Raw genomic sequence first — 16777 nt, forward strand, 5'->3', positions numbered from 1 at the left:
AAATACTCCACTTTGACATTATGGGGCATTGTGTGTAGGCCAGTGCAAAACATCTAAACTTAATACATTTTAAATTGAGGCTGTAACACAAAAAAATGTGGGAAAAGTCAAGGGGTGTGAATACTTTCCGAAGGCACTGTACAAATTAGGGAGCCAAATGAACGGCTCTCTCACCGATGCGATTCGGTATGTTACACTGACTGACGAGAGTCACTCTCTTTAGCATCACTGTCTGGTATCGTTACCATGTACATTACATGGGCCGTGAGAATTCACTAGCGTCATGCTTCCTCCCTCCTCCATGTAAAGAAATCTGACCGCGAACCAACCACAGCGCAGACATTGTACCGGCAGGCTGTGGGACAGACGGCAGACTGCGTTTCCTTGTCATCATTCGCTTTGTGACTGACCGGCCGTGGGAGAGTCAGAGGACCCAATATCCTAGAGGGAAGCGGAAGGAGGGAGAGAGGAGAAAGAAGGCAGATAAAGGTACAATGAAGAAACGCATAGCTCAGTAATTGGGACATGTAGGGATCAAACCCACAACCCAGCTGTTGCCAGTACCAATAACTATAATTCTGCTGTTGCCAGCACCAAACCCACAACTCAAAGGGTTAAGTTTAGGTCTAGCTTACAGCGTGACATGACTCTGTTGGAATGAACGTCAGCTCATTCCTTCTCACTATAGAAAAATGAAATGACCTCTCTGCTGTCACGGGTTGGTGAACAGAGTGTGTCTGGTCATCAGGCTTCAGTACTCAGTCAGGTCTAGCCTAAAGGGCATTAGGGAGAGCTCAGAGAAGAATACAGCATCTCTCGGCTCAAAGCTAAACACTTCCCATACTGATCAGTCAGTAGTAACTCCTCATGCTACTGATCAGTCAGCTAGTAAACACACTTTCCTCATGCTACTGATCAGTCAGCTAGTAAACACACTTTCCTCATGCTACTGATCAGTCAGCTAGTAAACACACTTTCCTCATGCTACTGATCAGTCAGCTAGTAAACACACTTTCCTCATGCTACTGATCAGTCAGCTAGTAAACACACTTTCCTCATGCTACTGATCAGTCAGCTAGTAAACACACTTTCCTCATGCTACTGATCAGTCAGCTAGTAAACACACTTTCCTCATGCTACTGATCAGTCAGCTAGTAAACACACTTTCCTCATGCTACTGATCAGTCAGCTAGTAAACACACTTTCCTCATGCTACTGATCAGTCAGCTAGTAAACACACTTTCCTCATGCTACTGATCAGTCGGCTAGTAAACACACTTTCCTCATGCTACTGATCAGTCAGCTAGTAAGACAAACTGCTGGACCATTTCATAATTGTGTGTCTGTGTGTTTTCCTCGGACGCTGATACGGGACATGTGCATTAGATTACCACGGTAACTCTGTTATGGTAATTGAGCGGAGAAGTCGTGTCCACAGTGCTATCTACATGACATCCTGCTGCTACACACACACACACACACACACACACACACACACACACACACACTCAGGTAAACATGCCTTGTTCTGTAGTGTGTGTGTGTGTGTGTAACTTTCTGGGCACAGTGTTTGGAGCAGTAGTAAGGGACCAAAGGCATAGTAAGGGACCAAAGGCATAGTAAGGGACCAAAGGCATAGTAAGGGACCAAAGGCATAGTAAGGGACCAAAGGCATAGTAAGGGACCAAAGGCATAGTAAGGGACCAAAGGCATAGTAAGGGGCCAAAGGCATAGTAAGGGGCCAAAGGCATAGTAAGGGACCAAAGGCATAGTAAGGGACCAAAGGCTTAGTAAGGGACCAAAGGCATAGTAAGGGACCAAAGGCATAGTAAGGGACCAAAGGCATAGTAAGGGACCAAAGGCATAGTAAGGGACCAAAGGCATAGTAAGGGACCAAAGGCATAGTAAGGGACCAAAGGCATAGTAAGGGACCAAAGGCATAGTAAGGGGCCAAAGACTTAGGTAATTTTGTGGTTGAGGAGACTCCTGTAGAGTGAGTGAGTGAGTGAGTGAGTGAGTGAGTGAGTGAGAGAGATGGACCAAAATCCATATCACAATAAATTGACTGAATTATCACCAGAACCATAAGTTTAACATTATGTGCACCACAGTTATTTAAAAAATATTTCCCTTAACTACTATTAGCAAACGTATTTAATTTCACACTTCTCTAGTAGGGTGCTATAGGTTATTTATCATGATGAACAATATCAGCCAAATGTCCACGATAAGTGGTTGGTTTGGTCGGTGTGGATCATTTTTGGTTCTTCGTCCCAGTTCGTGTGTGTTTGAGCGAGTTTTTGTCTGCCTCCGTTCTCATGTGACTGAGGGGTGGTAGTCTGGGCTGGGAGGGCGGGAGCTGGGCTGTTTGACTGAAATCTGGGTCGTCCAATGACAGGGTTGGACCAGAGCAAAGTAGAAGGCAGAGGGAGAGAGACCGAGTCCTGATCACTGTCAGACACAATGGGAATATTTCATCTGTCTGCAACGCTATAACCATCACTCTAATCCATTCACCTCCCTCTGCTGGCCAGGTGTGTGGCAGGGAGTGTGTTGCAAGGTGTGTGTGTGTGTGTGTGTGTGTGTGGGGCCGGGAGGTGAAAAGGAGGGGGCAGAGTTTAAGATAAGGCTCTGGGATCTGCTGAGGCGTGAAGATGAACGAGAATCAGGAGTTGGATTATATGTTTGTCAAAGTAAGTTCACTTCCTTTCACTTGGCTTGGCTTTGGTTGTTTTATTTCTCTATTGTGTTGTAGTAGAACGTTTCAGGCCTGTGTGTGAGAGCGTGGCCTGTCCAGTAGCTGTGTGAGTTGGAGACAACATGGAGGTCAGACACACCCTGGTCTGCACTGATCTGGTGTCCTAACTAGCCAAAATCCCCTGTTTCTCCTGTACCAGGAAGGGTTGTTTGTCTGTTGAAGACTGCATCCTAAATGGAACCCTGTATGGCATCCAAAGGGCTCTGGTCAAAAGTAGTGTACTTTATAAGGAATAGGGTGCCATTTGGGATGCTACCACCGTGAGTGTTCCAGTAGTCCTTGGTACTTCAGCCAACAAAGGAACAACAGAGGGCTGCCCAACAGGAAGACTGTTTCACACAGTTAGGAGCACGATCTACATTTTCATACAGTGAGGAAAAAAAGTATTTGATCCCCTGCCGATTTTGTGCGTTTGCCCACTGACAAAGAAATGATCAGTCTATAATTTTAATGGTAGGTTTATTTGAACAGTGAGAGACAGAATAACAACAAAAAAATCCAGAAAAACGCATGTCATAAATGTTATAAAATGATTTGCATTTTAATGAGGGAAATAAGTATTTGACCCCCTCTCAATCAGAAACATTTCTGGCTCCCAGGTGTCTTTTATACAGGTAACGAGCTGAGATTATGAGCACACTCTTAAAGGGAGTGCTCCTAATCTCAGTTTGATACCTGTATAAAAGACACCTGTCCACAGAAGCAATCAATCAATCAGATTCCAAACTTTCCACCATGGCGAAGACCAAAGAGCTCTCCAAGGATGTCAGGAACAAGATTGTAGACCTACACAAGGCTGGAATGGGCTACAAGACCATCGCCAAGCAGCTTGGTGAGAAGGTGACAACAGTTGGTGCGATTATTCGCAAATGGAAGAAACACAAAATAACTGCCAATCTCCCTCGGCCTGGGGCTCCATGCAAGATCTCACCTCGTGGAGTTGCAATGATCATGAGAACGGTGAGAAATCAGCCCAGAACTACACGGGAGGATCTTGTCAATGATCTCAAGGCAGCTGGGACCATAGTCACCAAGAAAACAATTGGTAACACACCACGCTGTGAAGGACTGAAATCCTGCAGCGCCCGCAAGGTCCCCCTGCTCAAGAAAGCACATATACATGCCCGTCTGAAGTTTGCCAATGAACATCTGAATGATTCAGAGGACAACTGGGTGAAAGTGTTGTGGTCAGATGAGACCAAAATGGAGCTCTTTGGCATCAACTCAACTCGCCGTGTTTGGAGGAGGAGGAATGCTGCCTATGACCCCAAGAACACCATCCCCACCGTCAAACATTGAGGTGGAAACATTATGCTTTGGGGGTGTTTTTCTGCTAAGGGGACACGACAACTTCACCGCATCAAAGGGACGATGGACGGGGCCATGTACCGTCAAATCTTGGGTGAGAACCTCCTTCCCTCAGCCAGGGCATTGAAAATGGGTCGTGGATGGGTATTCCAGCATGACAATGACCCAAAACACACGGCCAAGGCAACAAAGGAGTGGCTCAAGAAGAAGCACATTAAGGTCCTGGAGTGGCCTAGCCAGTCTCCAGACCTTAATCCCATAGAAAATCTGTGGAGGGAGCTGAAGGTTCGAGTTGCCAAACATCAGCCTCGAAACCTTAATGACTTGGAGAAGATCTGCAAAGAGGAGTGGGACAAAATCCCTCCTGAAATGTGTGCAAACCTGGTGGCCAACTACAGGAAACGTCTGACCTCTGTGATTGCCAACAAGGGTTTTGCCACCAAGTACTAAGTCATGTTTTGCAGAGGGGTCAAATACTTATTTCCCTCATTAAAATGCAAATCATTTTATAACATTTTTGACATGCTTTTTTCTGGATTTTTTTGTTGTAATTCTGTGTCTCACTGTTCAAATAAACCTACCATTAAAATTATAGACTGATCATTTCTTTGTCAGTGGGCAAACGTACAAAATCAGCAGGGGATCAAATACTTTTTTCCCCCACTGTACCTGCATACCTTCCTTCTGTCATACCCCGTTATACGCTATTATACAATGGGAATTCTCTACTGTGCTGTCGTAGTCGGAGCTACTGTGTTGTCGTAGTCGGAGCTACTGTGTTGTCGTAGTCGGGGCTGCTGTGCTGTCGTAGTCGGGGCTGCTGTGCTGTCGTAGTCGGGGCTGCTGTGCTGTCGTAGTCGGGGCTGCTGTGCTGTCGTAGTCGGGGCTGCTGTGCTGTCGTAGTCGGGGCTACTGTACTATCATACTGTACTCCTGTTTGCTAAATGTCTGCATGGTAACTCATGGGATTAGACAGACAGGTTACTGTAAAACACTGATATGGGGTGACACTGTTGGTATGGAGAGAAGAGAGGCCGGGGGGGTGGAGAGAGGCCGGGGGGGTGGAGAGAGGCCGGGGGGATGGAGAGAGGCCGGGGGATGGAGAGAAGCCGGGGGGATGGAGAGAGTCCGGGGGGGATGGAGAGAGGCCGGGGGGGATGGAGAGAGTCCGGGGGAATGGAGAGAGTCCGGGGGAATGGAGAGAGTCCGGGGGGGATGGAGCGAGGCCGGGGGGATGGAGAGAGGCCGGGGGGATGGAGAGAGGCCGGGGGGGATGGAGAGAGGCCGGGGGGGATGGAGAGAGGCCCGGGGGGATGGAGAGAGGCCGGGGGATGGAGAGAGTGAGGGAGGGGGTAATGAGATGGGGAGGGAAAGAGGGCGAACGAGCGCTCAAGGTAGTGTTTCCCAGGAAATCATGAATTTTCATCAACATCGGTTTTCCGCAAGATTCCTACATCTGCCCCTCTCCTCCCCTCTCTTCCTCTCCCTCCTCTCCTCCTCTTCCTCCTGTATCTCTGCTGAGGTGTGTACTGGGGAGCGTAAAACCAAAGATGTTTTAGAAACTCTGTGGTTAAACAGAAAAGCAGCAGCTTCTCACATGAGGCTCTGTCATGTGATGAACCAGGTCATGTGATGAGGGGGCCGCAGTCACCGCGAGATTAGTTCTACTGCTCACACAGTGTTGACTAGACTAATTACACACACACACACACACACACAGACACACACAGACACACACACAGACACACACACACACACACACACACAGAGGGCAGGGCTCCATTCAGCATGAAGAAATTATAGTTTAATTGAGCAGAAACGCTTTCTGTTGAAGAATGAAGACATTGAAGAACATTATGAAGTGGGTGGTTCGAGCCCTGAATGCTGATTGGCTGACAACTGTGGTATATCAGACCGTATACCATGGGTATGACAAAACCATTCATTTTTACTGCTCTAATTACGTTGGTAACCAGTTTATAATAACAATAAGGCACCTCGGGGGATTGTGGTATATGGCCAATATACCACGGCTAAGGGCTAAGTCCTGGCACTCTGCGTTGTGTCGTGCTTAAGAACAGTCCTGAGCCGCGGTATATTGGCCATATACCACAACTCCTCGTGCCTTATGGCTTAATTATAATTGGGTTGGCTCGTAGGGCCGTTGATGCTCTCCATTTTAGCAGAGAGCGGCCTGGCCAGGGGGTGTAGGCTGTATTTACTGCTGCTCTACAGACCTTCAGTGTTCCATCCTCCCCTCAGCAGCAGTGAAGACACCAGGCCTGCAGGGTGAGGGCTGGCTGCACTTCAACTCTCCTCATCCTCCTCCTCTCCTCATCCTCCTCCTCTCCTCATCCTCCTCCTCTCCTCCATCTGCAGTCACAGTCAGTGATCTGTAATGCTGAGTTGTGAAACTACATGGTGGATGTCTGACCTGTCCTGCTTTGTCAGATCAGGAGAAATAAAGGAATGAAGGACAGAGGAAGAGTGAACAAGAGGGGAGAAGGAGAGGAGGTGAAAGAGAGGGAGAGATCTGACTGATGAAGTGAAAGCTCATTCTTAGAGGGTTAATCTGCTTCTAATAATTCTGTTGGCTGTGAACAAATGTATTAACATTTCTGCTGTTACCTTGCCCCCTCCTGTCCTCTCCTCTTCCCCCCCTCTCCTCTTTTCCCCCCCTCTCCTCTCTCCCCCCCTCCTCTCTTCCCCCCTCCTGTCCTCTCCTATTCCCCCCTCCTGTCCTCTCCTCTTCCCCCCCCTCTCCTCTTTCCCCCCTCTTCTTCCCCCCTCTCCTCTTTTCCCCCCTCTCCTCTCTCCCCCCTCACCTCTCTTCCCCCCTCCTGTCCTCTCCTATTCCCCCCTCCTGTCCCCTCCTATTCCCCCCTCCTGTCCCCTCCTATTCCCCCCTCCTGTCCTCTCCTATTCCCCCCTCCTGTCCCCTCCTATTCCCCCCTCCTGTCCTCTCCTCTTCCCCCCCTCTCCTCTTTCCCCCCCTCTCCTCTCTCCCCCCCTCTCCTCTCTTCCCCCCTCCCCCCCTCTCCTCTCTTCCCCCCTCCTGTCCCCTCCTATTCCCCCCTCCTGTCCCCTCCTATTCCCCCCTCCTGTCCTCTCCTATTCCCCCCTCCTGTCCTCTCCTATTCCCCCCTCCTGTCCCCTCCTATTCCCCCCTCCTGTCCTCTCCTATTCCCCCCTCCTGTCCCCTCCTATTCCCCCCTCCTGTCCTCTCCTATTCCCCCCTCCTGTCCTCTCTTATTCCCCCCTCCTGTCCTCTCTTCTCTCCCCCTCCTCTTCTCTCCTCCCACTCATCACTGCTTCTTTCTAAACCCACTGACATGACCTCTTGCAACTGAGTGAAGTTGAACCTTTCACTATCTCGCCTGAGGCCTTACCTCCTAACTCCTAAACTTTTGTTCCTATATAATATCCTAGTTCCTCCCCTAAATCTCTTCCCCTAGTTTCTGGGTCTGTCTCACTAGCTCCTAGCCCCTAGTACACTGTTCCAGTAGTGTCTCTCAGCCTTTCAGTATTCACTGCTGTGAAAGGACTGGTATAACCAATAACGATGTGTGTGAGAGAGAGTGGTGTAGTTCTCTGTGTAAGAATTAGATTAGAGGTAAATCCAGAGTTAATCCAGTGTTGATCTTTAGTCTCTTAGTCAGTCCTGGATTAATGGGCCGACCTGAGTCGCTACTGGCCTTTCCCTGCTACCAAACAGGTATACACTACTGTAATACAACTAACCACTGGGGTGGTAGTTAGCCTATAGGTTAGACCTATAGGTTCAAGTCCCAGGTCAGAAGGTTGCTGGTGTTTTTACTGGTTGCTCTGGGCCCCTGAGGAAGGCACTGAAGTACTAAACGTCTCCAGGAGTAGGCCTGCAGTGTGTAACAGTTTGTCAGGCTCATATAGAACGCAAGCCTCAGGGATATGTTAGCTCTACAGTAGCCCACTGAGCTAAAGCCTCAAGCAAGGTTACATTACACTCTGCTGCTTGCTGCGGACCCTCTGTCCTCTCACCCTCTCTTACACACATCTCTGTAGCTCTTCCTCTCCCACTCTGATCAGCTGTTCCAGGTCATAAGCCAGGCAAGCAGAGGGTGTGTGAGGAGAAACGCCCTCACTCTGAGTCATGAGGGCTGATGTCACAAGGGGGATAATATCTCCTTCTCTTCCTGCATCCTCCTCCTTATCCCTCTCCTCCTCCTCTGTATAGTTGACCAGTCTAGCTGACCCCCACTAGCACCATGTGGCAGACAGGGTCCCTCTGATTCCTCTCTGTCTGTGTTTTTGTGTGCTTTGGGTAGAGTTGTACCCTTCATCTGTCCTCTACTGTAACCCTGGGGATCTGTCTATAAATATGACTCAATCCCACCTCTCTCTCTGTCTCTCTCTCTCTCTCTCTCTCTCTCTCTCTGTCTCTCTGTCTCTGTCTCTCTCTGTCTCTGTCTCTCTCTCTCTGTCTCTCTCTCTCTCTCTCTCTCTCTCTCTCTCTCTCTCTCTCTCTCCTCACAATGTGGACTAGTAAATGGTTTACACGCTTCATTGCTGTAAAAAGTGTGTGTGTGATTAGGAGATCAGGAAGTGTGCTCAGCGGTGTATGGTGGTGTCACAGTGAGCGTGATGTTTGTGAGGCTATTTTTACCTCCTCTTTCTCACTCTCTCCATCTCTCACACTCATTCTCTCACTCCCTCACTCCTCCTTTCCATTGCTAGGAGCTGGGCTGTGAACCGCTCTCCTCCAGGAAGGAACATGAGAGAGAGACAGAATAGCCTCAGCTATAGGATGACTGATGCTGTGTTCTGTCGAGTCAGCACTTTTCTCTGCTGACCTCTATACACACACACACACACACACACACACACACACACACACACACACACACACACACACACACACACACTCTGCTCTGACCTTTCAGTGTTAAACACTGGTGTGAAAGATTCATTTCAATTCATTGTGGAGCATCACAAGAATACCTTTTCCATTACATAGTGATGAACCCTGATGGCATGACGATGACGTAGGTCTGAATATGGAAGACAACTACTATGATGGTGGTTATTGTCTGTCTGTCTGTCTGTCTGTCTGTCTGTCTGTCTGTCTGTCTGTCTGTCTGTCTGTCTGTCTGTCTGTCTGTCTGAGTATATGGCTCTGAGCTAGATCATTAGACTTTTCCACAGAATGTTCCTGGAAGGTTGGCTGAGGGTTGCTGGAAGGTTAGGGTGAGTTATGAGGATATGAGAGCATCCGATCCGAGTGCCAACAGTCTTAGTGCCAACACACGCGCGCGCGCACGCACACACACACACACACTGAAGCTTGGTTTCAGTCTTCATGTCAAGCCTTCCTACCAATGAGATTCTGGCACATTTTACAGACTGTTCTAAGAGCGTTAGTTGGAGTATCAAAGACAGGAACCAGTTGTGTATAGGATACAGTAGTATTCAGGTCAAGCAGGCCCATTTTCCCAAACAAGCAGTATCATGGGGCGGCAGGTAGCCTAGTGGTTAGAGCGTTGGGCCAGTAACCAGCAGGTAGCCTAGTGGTTAGAGCGTTGGGCCAGTAACCAGCAGGTAGCCTAGTGGTTAGAGCGTTGGGCCAGTAACCGGCAGGTAGCCTAGTGGTTAGAGCATTGGGCCAGTAACCGAAAGGTTGCTAGATTGAATCCCCGACCTGACAAGGTAAAAATCTGTCGTTCTGCCCCTGAACAAGGCAGTTAACCCACTGTTCCTAGGTTGTCATTGAAATATAAGAATTTGTTCGTAACTAAACATTGTAGCACTATGGAATGAGACCCAGACTGGCCTGCTGTGTGTGTGCCTCTGAAAGGTCTGTGTATTCAGGTCTGCTGGTGGTTATAATGGACCAGGATAAACCAGGTTAAACCAGGATAAACCAGGATAAGCTTGATCATCATTGAGCTGCATAATGAGATGTAAAGATGACTAATTGGCCATCTGATAGACCATCTGTTTGACCTTTTTCATGGCAGCTGTTAAAGCTGGGATCTACCAGTCGGCTCTCTGGTGACTGGAATGTGTCTCCACCAATGTGCTTCTGTGAACTTCACTCCTGTGAGCCTGAGGCCTGAAGACGTTTGTTAGCTGCCGTGCTATAACCTTCATCTAGTGGAAGGCTGAAGACCCGGGATCAAACCCAGTCAGTAAAACAGTGTTTTTAACATGTCTTTGATCAGCTGACAGGCTCTTTCCACAGGGCAGGGCTGGGATCTGAAAGCATTCCTGTCATGTTGTGATTGGTCTGGGTTTGGGACTTTCTTAATGTCCAGCAGTTTTGATCATGTTAGATAGTGAAATGATATCCAACCAACCATGGAGATAAAACAGTCTCAGTCAGCACTGTACTGTACTGATACACCAGCAGGTTCTCTCTACAGTAGACACTGTGCCTGGGGACAGTACTGTACTGATACACCAGCAGGTTCTCTCTGCGGTAGACACTGTGCCTGGGGACAGTACTGTACTGATACACCAGCAGGTTCTCTCTGCGGTAGACACTGTGCCTGGGGACAGTACTGTACTGATACACCAGCAGGTTCTCTCTACGGTAGACACTGTGCCTGGGGACAGTACTGTACTGATACACCAGCAGGTTCTCTCTGCAGTAGACACTGTGCCTGGGGACAGTACTGTACTGATACACCAGCAGGTTCTCTCTACAGTAGACACTGTGCCTGGGGACAGTACTGTACTGATACACCAGCAGGTTCTCTCTGCAGTAGACACTGTGCCTGGGGACAGTACTGTACTGATACACCAGCAGGTTCTCTCTGCAGTAGACACTGTGCCTGGGGACAGTACTGTACTGATACACCAGCAGGTTCTCTCTGCAGTAGACACTGTGCCTGGGGACAGTACTGTACTGATACACCAGCAGGTTCTCTCTGCAGTAGACACTGTGCCTGGGGACAGTACTGTACTGATACACCAGCAGGTTCTCTCTGCGGTAGACACTGTGCCTGGGGACAGTACTGTACTGATACACCAGCAGGTTCTCTCTGCAGTAGACACTGTGCCTGGGGACAGTACTGTACTGATACACCAGCAGGTTCTCTCTGCGGTAGACACTGTGTCTGGGGACAGTACTGTACTGATACACCAGCAGGTTCTCTCTGCGGTAGACACTGTGCCTGGGGACAGTACTGTACTGATACACCAGCAGGTTCTCTCTGCAGTAGACACTGTGCCTGGGGACAGTACTGTACTGATACACCAGCAGGTTCTCTCTGCGGTAGACACTGTGCCTGGGGACAGTACTGTACTGATACACCAGCAGGTTCTCTCTGCAGTAGACACTGTGCCTGGGGACAGTACTGTACTGATACACCAGCAGGTTCTCTCTGCAGTAGACACTGTGCCTGGGGACAGTACTGTACTGATACACCAGCAGGTTCTCTCTGCAGTAGACACTGTGTCTGGGGACAGTACTGTACTGATACACCAGCAGGTTCTCTCTGCAGTAGACACTGTGCCTGGGGACAGTACTGTACTGATACACCAGCAGGTTCTCTCTGCGGTAGACACTGTGCCTGGGGACAGTACTGTACTGATACACCAGCAGGTTCTCTCTGCGGTAGACACTGTGTCTGGGGACAGTACTGTACTGATACACCAGCAGGTTCTCTCTGCAGTAGACACTGTGCCTGGGGACAGTACTGTACTGATACACCAGCAGGTTCTCTCTGCGGTAGACACTGTGCCTGGGGACAGTACTGTACTGATACACCAGCAGGTTCTCTCTGCAGTAGACACTGTGCCTGGGGACAGTACTGTACTGATACACCAGCAGGTTCTCTCTGCAGTAGACACTGTGCCTGGGGACAGTACTGTACTGATACACCAGCAGGTTCTCTCTACAGTAGACACTGTGCCTGGGGACAGTACTGTACTGATACACCAGCAGGTTCTCTCTGCAGTAGACACTGTGTCTGGGGACAGTACTGTACTGATACACCAGCAGGTTCTCTCTGCGGTAGACACTGTGCCTGGGGACAGTACTGTACTGATACACCAGCAGGTTCTCTCTGCAGTAGACACTGTGCCTGGGGACAGTACTGTACTGATACACCAGCAGGTTCTCTCTGCAGTAGACACTGTGCCTGGGGACAGTACTGTACTGATACACCAGCAGGTTCTCTCTGCGGTAGACACTGTGCCTGGGGACAGTACTGTACTGATACACCAGCAGGTTCTCTCTGCAGTAGACACTGTGCCTGGGGACAGTACTGTACTGATACACCAGCAGGTTCTCTCTGCAGTAGACACTGTGCCTGGGGACAGTACTGTACTGATACACCAGCAGGTTCTCTCTGCGGTAGACACTGTGCCTGGGGACAGTACTGTACTGATACACCAGCAGGTTCTCTCTGCGGTAGACACTGTGCCTGGGGACAGTACTGTACTGATACACCAGCAGGTTCTCTCTGCAGTAGACACTGTGCCTGGGGACAGTACTGTACTGATACACCAGCAGGTTCTCTCTGCAGTAGACACTGTGCCTGGGGACAGTACTGTACTGATACACCAGCAGGTTCTCTCTGCAGTAGACACTGTGCCTGGGGACAGTACTGTACTGATACACCAGCAGGTTCTCTCTGCAGTAGACACTGTGCCTGGGGACAGTACTGTACTGATACACCAGCAGGTTCTCTCTGCAGTAGACACTGTGCCTGGGGACAGTACTGTACTGATACACCAGCATGTTCTCTCTGCAGTAGACACTGTGCCTGGGGACAGTACTGTACTGATACACCAGCAGGTTCTCTCTGCAGTAGACACTGTGCCTGGGGACAGTACTGTACTGATACACCAGCAGGTTCTCTCTGCAGTAGACACTGTGCCTGGGGACAGTACTGTACTGATACACCAGCAGGTTCTCTCTGCAGTAGACACTGTGCCTGGGGACAGTACTGTACTGATACACCAGCAGGTTCTCTCTGCAGTAGACACTGTGCCTGGGGACAGTACTGTACTGATACACCAGCAGGTTCTCTCTGCAGTAGACACTGTGCCTGGGGACAGTACTGTACTGATACACCAGCAGGTTCTCTCTGCAGTAGACACTGTGTCTGGGGACAGTACTGTACTGATACACCAGCATGTTCTCTCTGCAGTAGACACTGTGCCTGGGGACAGTACTGTACTGATACACCAGCAGGTTCTCTCTGCAGTAGACACTGTGCCTGGGGACAGTACTGTACTGATGTAGGCCTTATGTAGCTTTCTGACTTGGAGAATAGACTCTGTAATATGTATTTATGTAATTTATAACCTTTCTCTCCCTTCTCACTCTCCTTCTTTCTCCTCTCCTCTCTCTCAGTTTGCTCGGGTGTGGATCCCTGATGCAGATGAGGTGTGGAAGTCAGCAGAGCTCACTAAGAACTACAAACATGGAGATTCCACCCTACACCTCACACTGGAGGATGGAATGGTGAGTACTGGAGGAGAGGAGGAGGGGGGGTTGCATAACATCCTCTCATTTGTGATGAGATGCACAGTACACACACACACACACACACACACACACACACACAGCGACTCTATCTCATTATTGGTTATTGGAGTAGTTGTAAAGGGCTGTTGTCTTCACACTGCAATATATCATAAAAACATGTCCATATGTCAATGTCTGGTGGAAGGCTGAAGACCCGGCAGTCAAGTCAACCAAGCCCAATAAACCTTTCTGAAACCTGGCCCATTTGGTGGCATATTTTGATACATGCGTGAGGCTTATGTTCACCACTGTGTGTGTTTTATGTCACTGAGTTACATAAAACCAGGTCCCTACTCAGCACACACACCACAGGAGGCTGGTGAGGGGGGGACCAATTACAATAATGGCTGGAATGGACTAAATGGAATGGTATAAAACACAATGAAACCATGTTTGATACCTCCATTTATTCTGTTCCAGCCATTACTATGAGCCCGTACTCCCCAATTAAGCTGCCACCAGCCGCCTGTGATACACACATATATTGTGTGTGATAACTTCTCTGTTTAATCTGTGTTGTCCAGGACATTGAGCACAAGCTGGATGATAAGACAAAGAACCTTCCTCACCTCCGGAACCCTGACATCCTGGTGGGGGAGAATGACCTCACAGCTCTTAGCTACCTCCACGAGCCTGCCGTCCTGCACAACCTTAAAGTCCGCTTCACCGACTCCAAACTCATCTACACGTACTGTGGTATGCCCACACAGACACACGGGTCTCACACACACACACACACACACACACACACACACACACACACACACACACACACACACACACACACACACACACAGACACACACACAGACACACACACACCAACTCCTCTCCTCTCTTCCTGTAGGCATTGTGCTGGTGGCCATTAATCCCTATGAGAACCTTCCCATCTACGGTAGTGACATCATCAATGCGTACAGCGGCCAGAACATGGGAGACATGGACCCTCACATCTTCGCTGTGGCTGAGGAGGCTTACAAACAGATGGCCAGGTGGGTGGGTGTGTGTGTGTGTGTGGTGTGCGTGTGAGTGTTACCTGCTCAAAGGTAGTGTATACACAGATTTCCCATGTTTCAAACCACGTCAGACGGACAGTCTGAGACCTTCCAATGGAAGCATAGAACAGTGTGTGTATTTACTGTCTTGTTATTTATTGAACCTTTATTTAACTAGCCAAGTCAGTTAAGAACAGATTCTTATTTACAACGACAGCCTACCAAAAGGCCTCCTGCGGGGACGGGGGCTGGGGTTAAAAAATAAAAATAAAATATATATAGAAATATAGGACAAAACCAACATCATGACGAGACAACACTACATAAAGAGAGACCTAAGACGACAACATAGTGTTAGGTTCTAAATACCAGAGTAAGAACGCGAGGGACACTGAAAGCTTAAACCAAGTTTTATTTGCCCATTGGGTCAATACAGCTGCATCAGACAAAGTCATGGTTCCACCAGTGGTGATATATATTACAATTTTGGGTGGAATCCCCTCCTTCTCTCTAACCATTACGTCTCTGTTGATAGGCAGAAAATTAAGTGATGTGAGCAATAAACTGTTCCTTCTCCCTTAACGTGACCTGACCTGACCTCGACCCCTTCCTCACTAATCCACAGCTCTCCAACCTTATCAGTGCTGCCACGTGTGATAGTTGTCCCTGCCCTCAGTACATTCCAAGCTTAAATACATCCACCATATACATTATACATTCCCCTCTGTCCCTCAGTTCATCAGTAAGTATATTTCTTGATTTCATAAGTCAAGAAATCAGAACCCAACAATAGCAAGGCAGCAACACATGACAACACAGCATGTTAGCAACACAACATGGTAGCAGCACAAAACATGGTACAAACATTATTGGGCACAGACAACAGCACAAAGGTCAAGAAGGTAGAGACAACAATACATCACACAAAGCAGCCACAACTGTCAGTAAGAGTGTCCATGATTGAGTCTTTGAATGAAGAAATTGAGATAAAACTGTCCAGTTTGAGTGTTTGTTGCAGCTTGTTCCAGTCGCTAGCTGCAGTGAACTGAAAAGAGGAGCGACCCAGGGATGTGTGTGCTTTGGGGACCTTTAACAGAATGTGACTGGCAGAACGGGTGTTGTATGTGGAGGATGAGGGCTGCAGTAGATATTTCAGATAGGGGGAGTGAGGCCTAAGAATGTTTTATAAATAAGCATCAACCAGTGGGTCTTGCGACGTGTATACAGAGATCAAATCAAAGTTTATTTGTCACGTGCGCTGAATACAACACGTGTAGCCCTTACAGTGAGATGCTTACTTACAGGCTCTAACCAATAGTGCAACAAAAGGTATTAGGTGAACAATAGGTAAGTAAAGAAATAAAACAACAATAAATATATATTAGGTGAACAATAGGTAAGTAAAGAAATAAAACAACAGTAAAAAGACAGTGAAATATAACAGTAGTGAGGCTATAACAGTAGCGAGGCTATAACAGTAGCGAGGCTACATACAGACACCGGTTAGTCAGGCTGATTGAGGTAGTATGTACATGTAGATGTGGTTAAAGTGACTATGGATATATGATGAACAGAGAGTAGCAGCAACATAAAAAGAGGGGTTGGGGGGGGGGGCTGGGGCACACAATGCAAATAGTCCAGGTAGCCATTTCATTACCTGTTCAGGAGTCTTATGGCTTGGGGTTAAAAACTGTTGAGACGCCTTTTTGTCCTAGACTTGGAACTCCAGTACCGCTTGCCATGTGGTAGTAGAGAGAACAGTCTTATTTTTAAATATTTTTTATTCACCTTTATTTAAGCAGGTAGGCACGTTGAGAACAAGTTCTCATTTACAATTGCGACCTGGCCAAGATAAAGCAAAGCAGTTTGACACATAGAACAACACAGAGTTACACATGGAGTAAAACAAACATACAGTCAATAATAAGTATAAAATAAGTCTATATACACTGTGAGCAAATGAGGTGAGATAAGGGAGGTAAAGGCAAAAAAGGCCATGGTGGCGAAGTAAATACAATATAGCAAGTTAAAACACTGGAATGGTAGATTTGCAGTGGAAGAAAGTGCAAAGTAGAAATAGAAATAATGGGGTGCAAAGGAGCAAAGTAAATAAATACAATAGGGGAAGAGGTAGTTGTTTGGGCTAAATTATAGATGGGCTATGTACAGGTGCAGTAATCTGTGAGCTGCTCTGACAGCTGGT

At 48.2% G+C, this 16777-nt stretch overlaps 1 protein-coding gene across 1 annotated transcript in view; it reads left to right on the forward strand.

Moving 5' to 3' along the window:
• The window catches only part of myo5aa (myosin VAa), a gene marked incomplete in the record, with an annotated part of 100621 nt that overhangs the window by 13314 nt on the left and 70530 nt on the right, over nt 1–16777 (forward strand). The window contains 3 exon segments of the mRNA XM_029767954.1: nt 13407–13517; nt 14105–14276; nt 14427–14571. Of these exon segments, the coding sequence (XP_029623814.1) occupies nt 13407–13517; nt 14105–14276; nt 14427–14571 (428 nt within the window).

The sequence above is a fragment of the Salmo trutta genome, chromosome 12 (genome assembly GCF_901001165.1).
Source record: "Salmo trutta chromosome 12, fSalTru1.1, whole genome shotgun sequence".
Lineage (NCBI taxonomy): Eukaryota > Metazoa > Chordata > Actinopteri > Salmoniformes > Salmonidae > Salmo > Salmo trutta.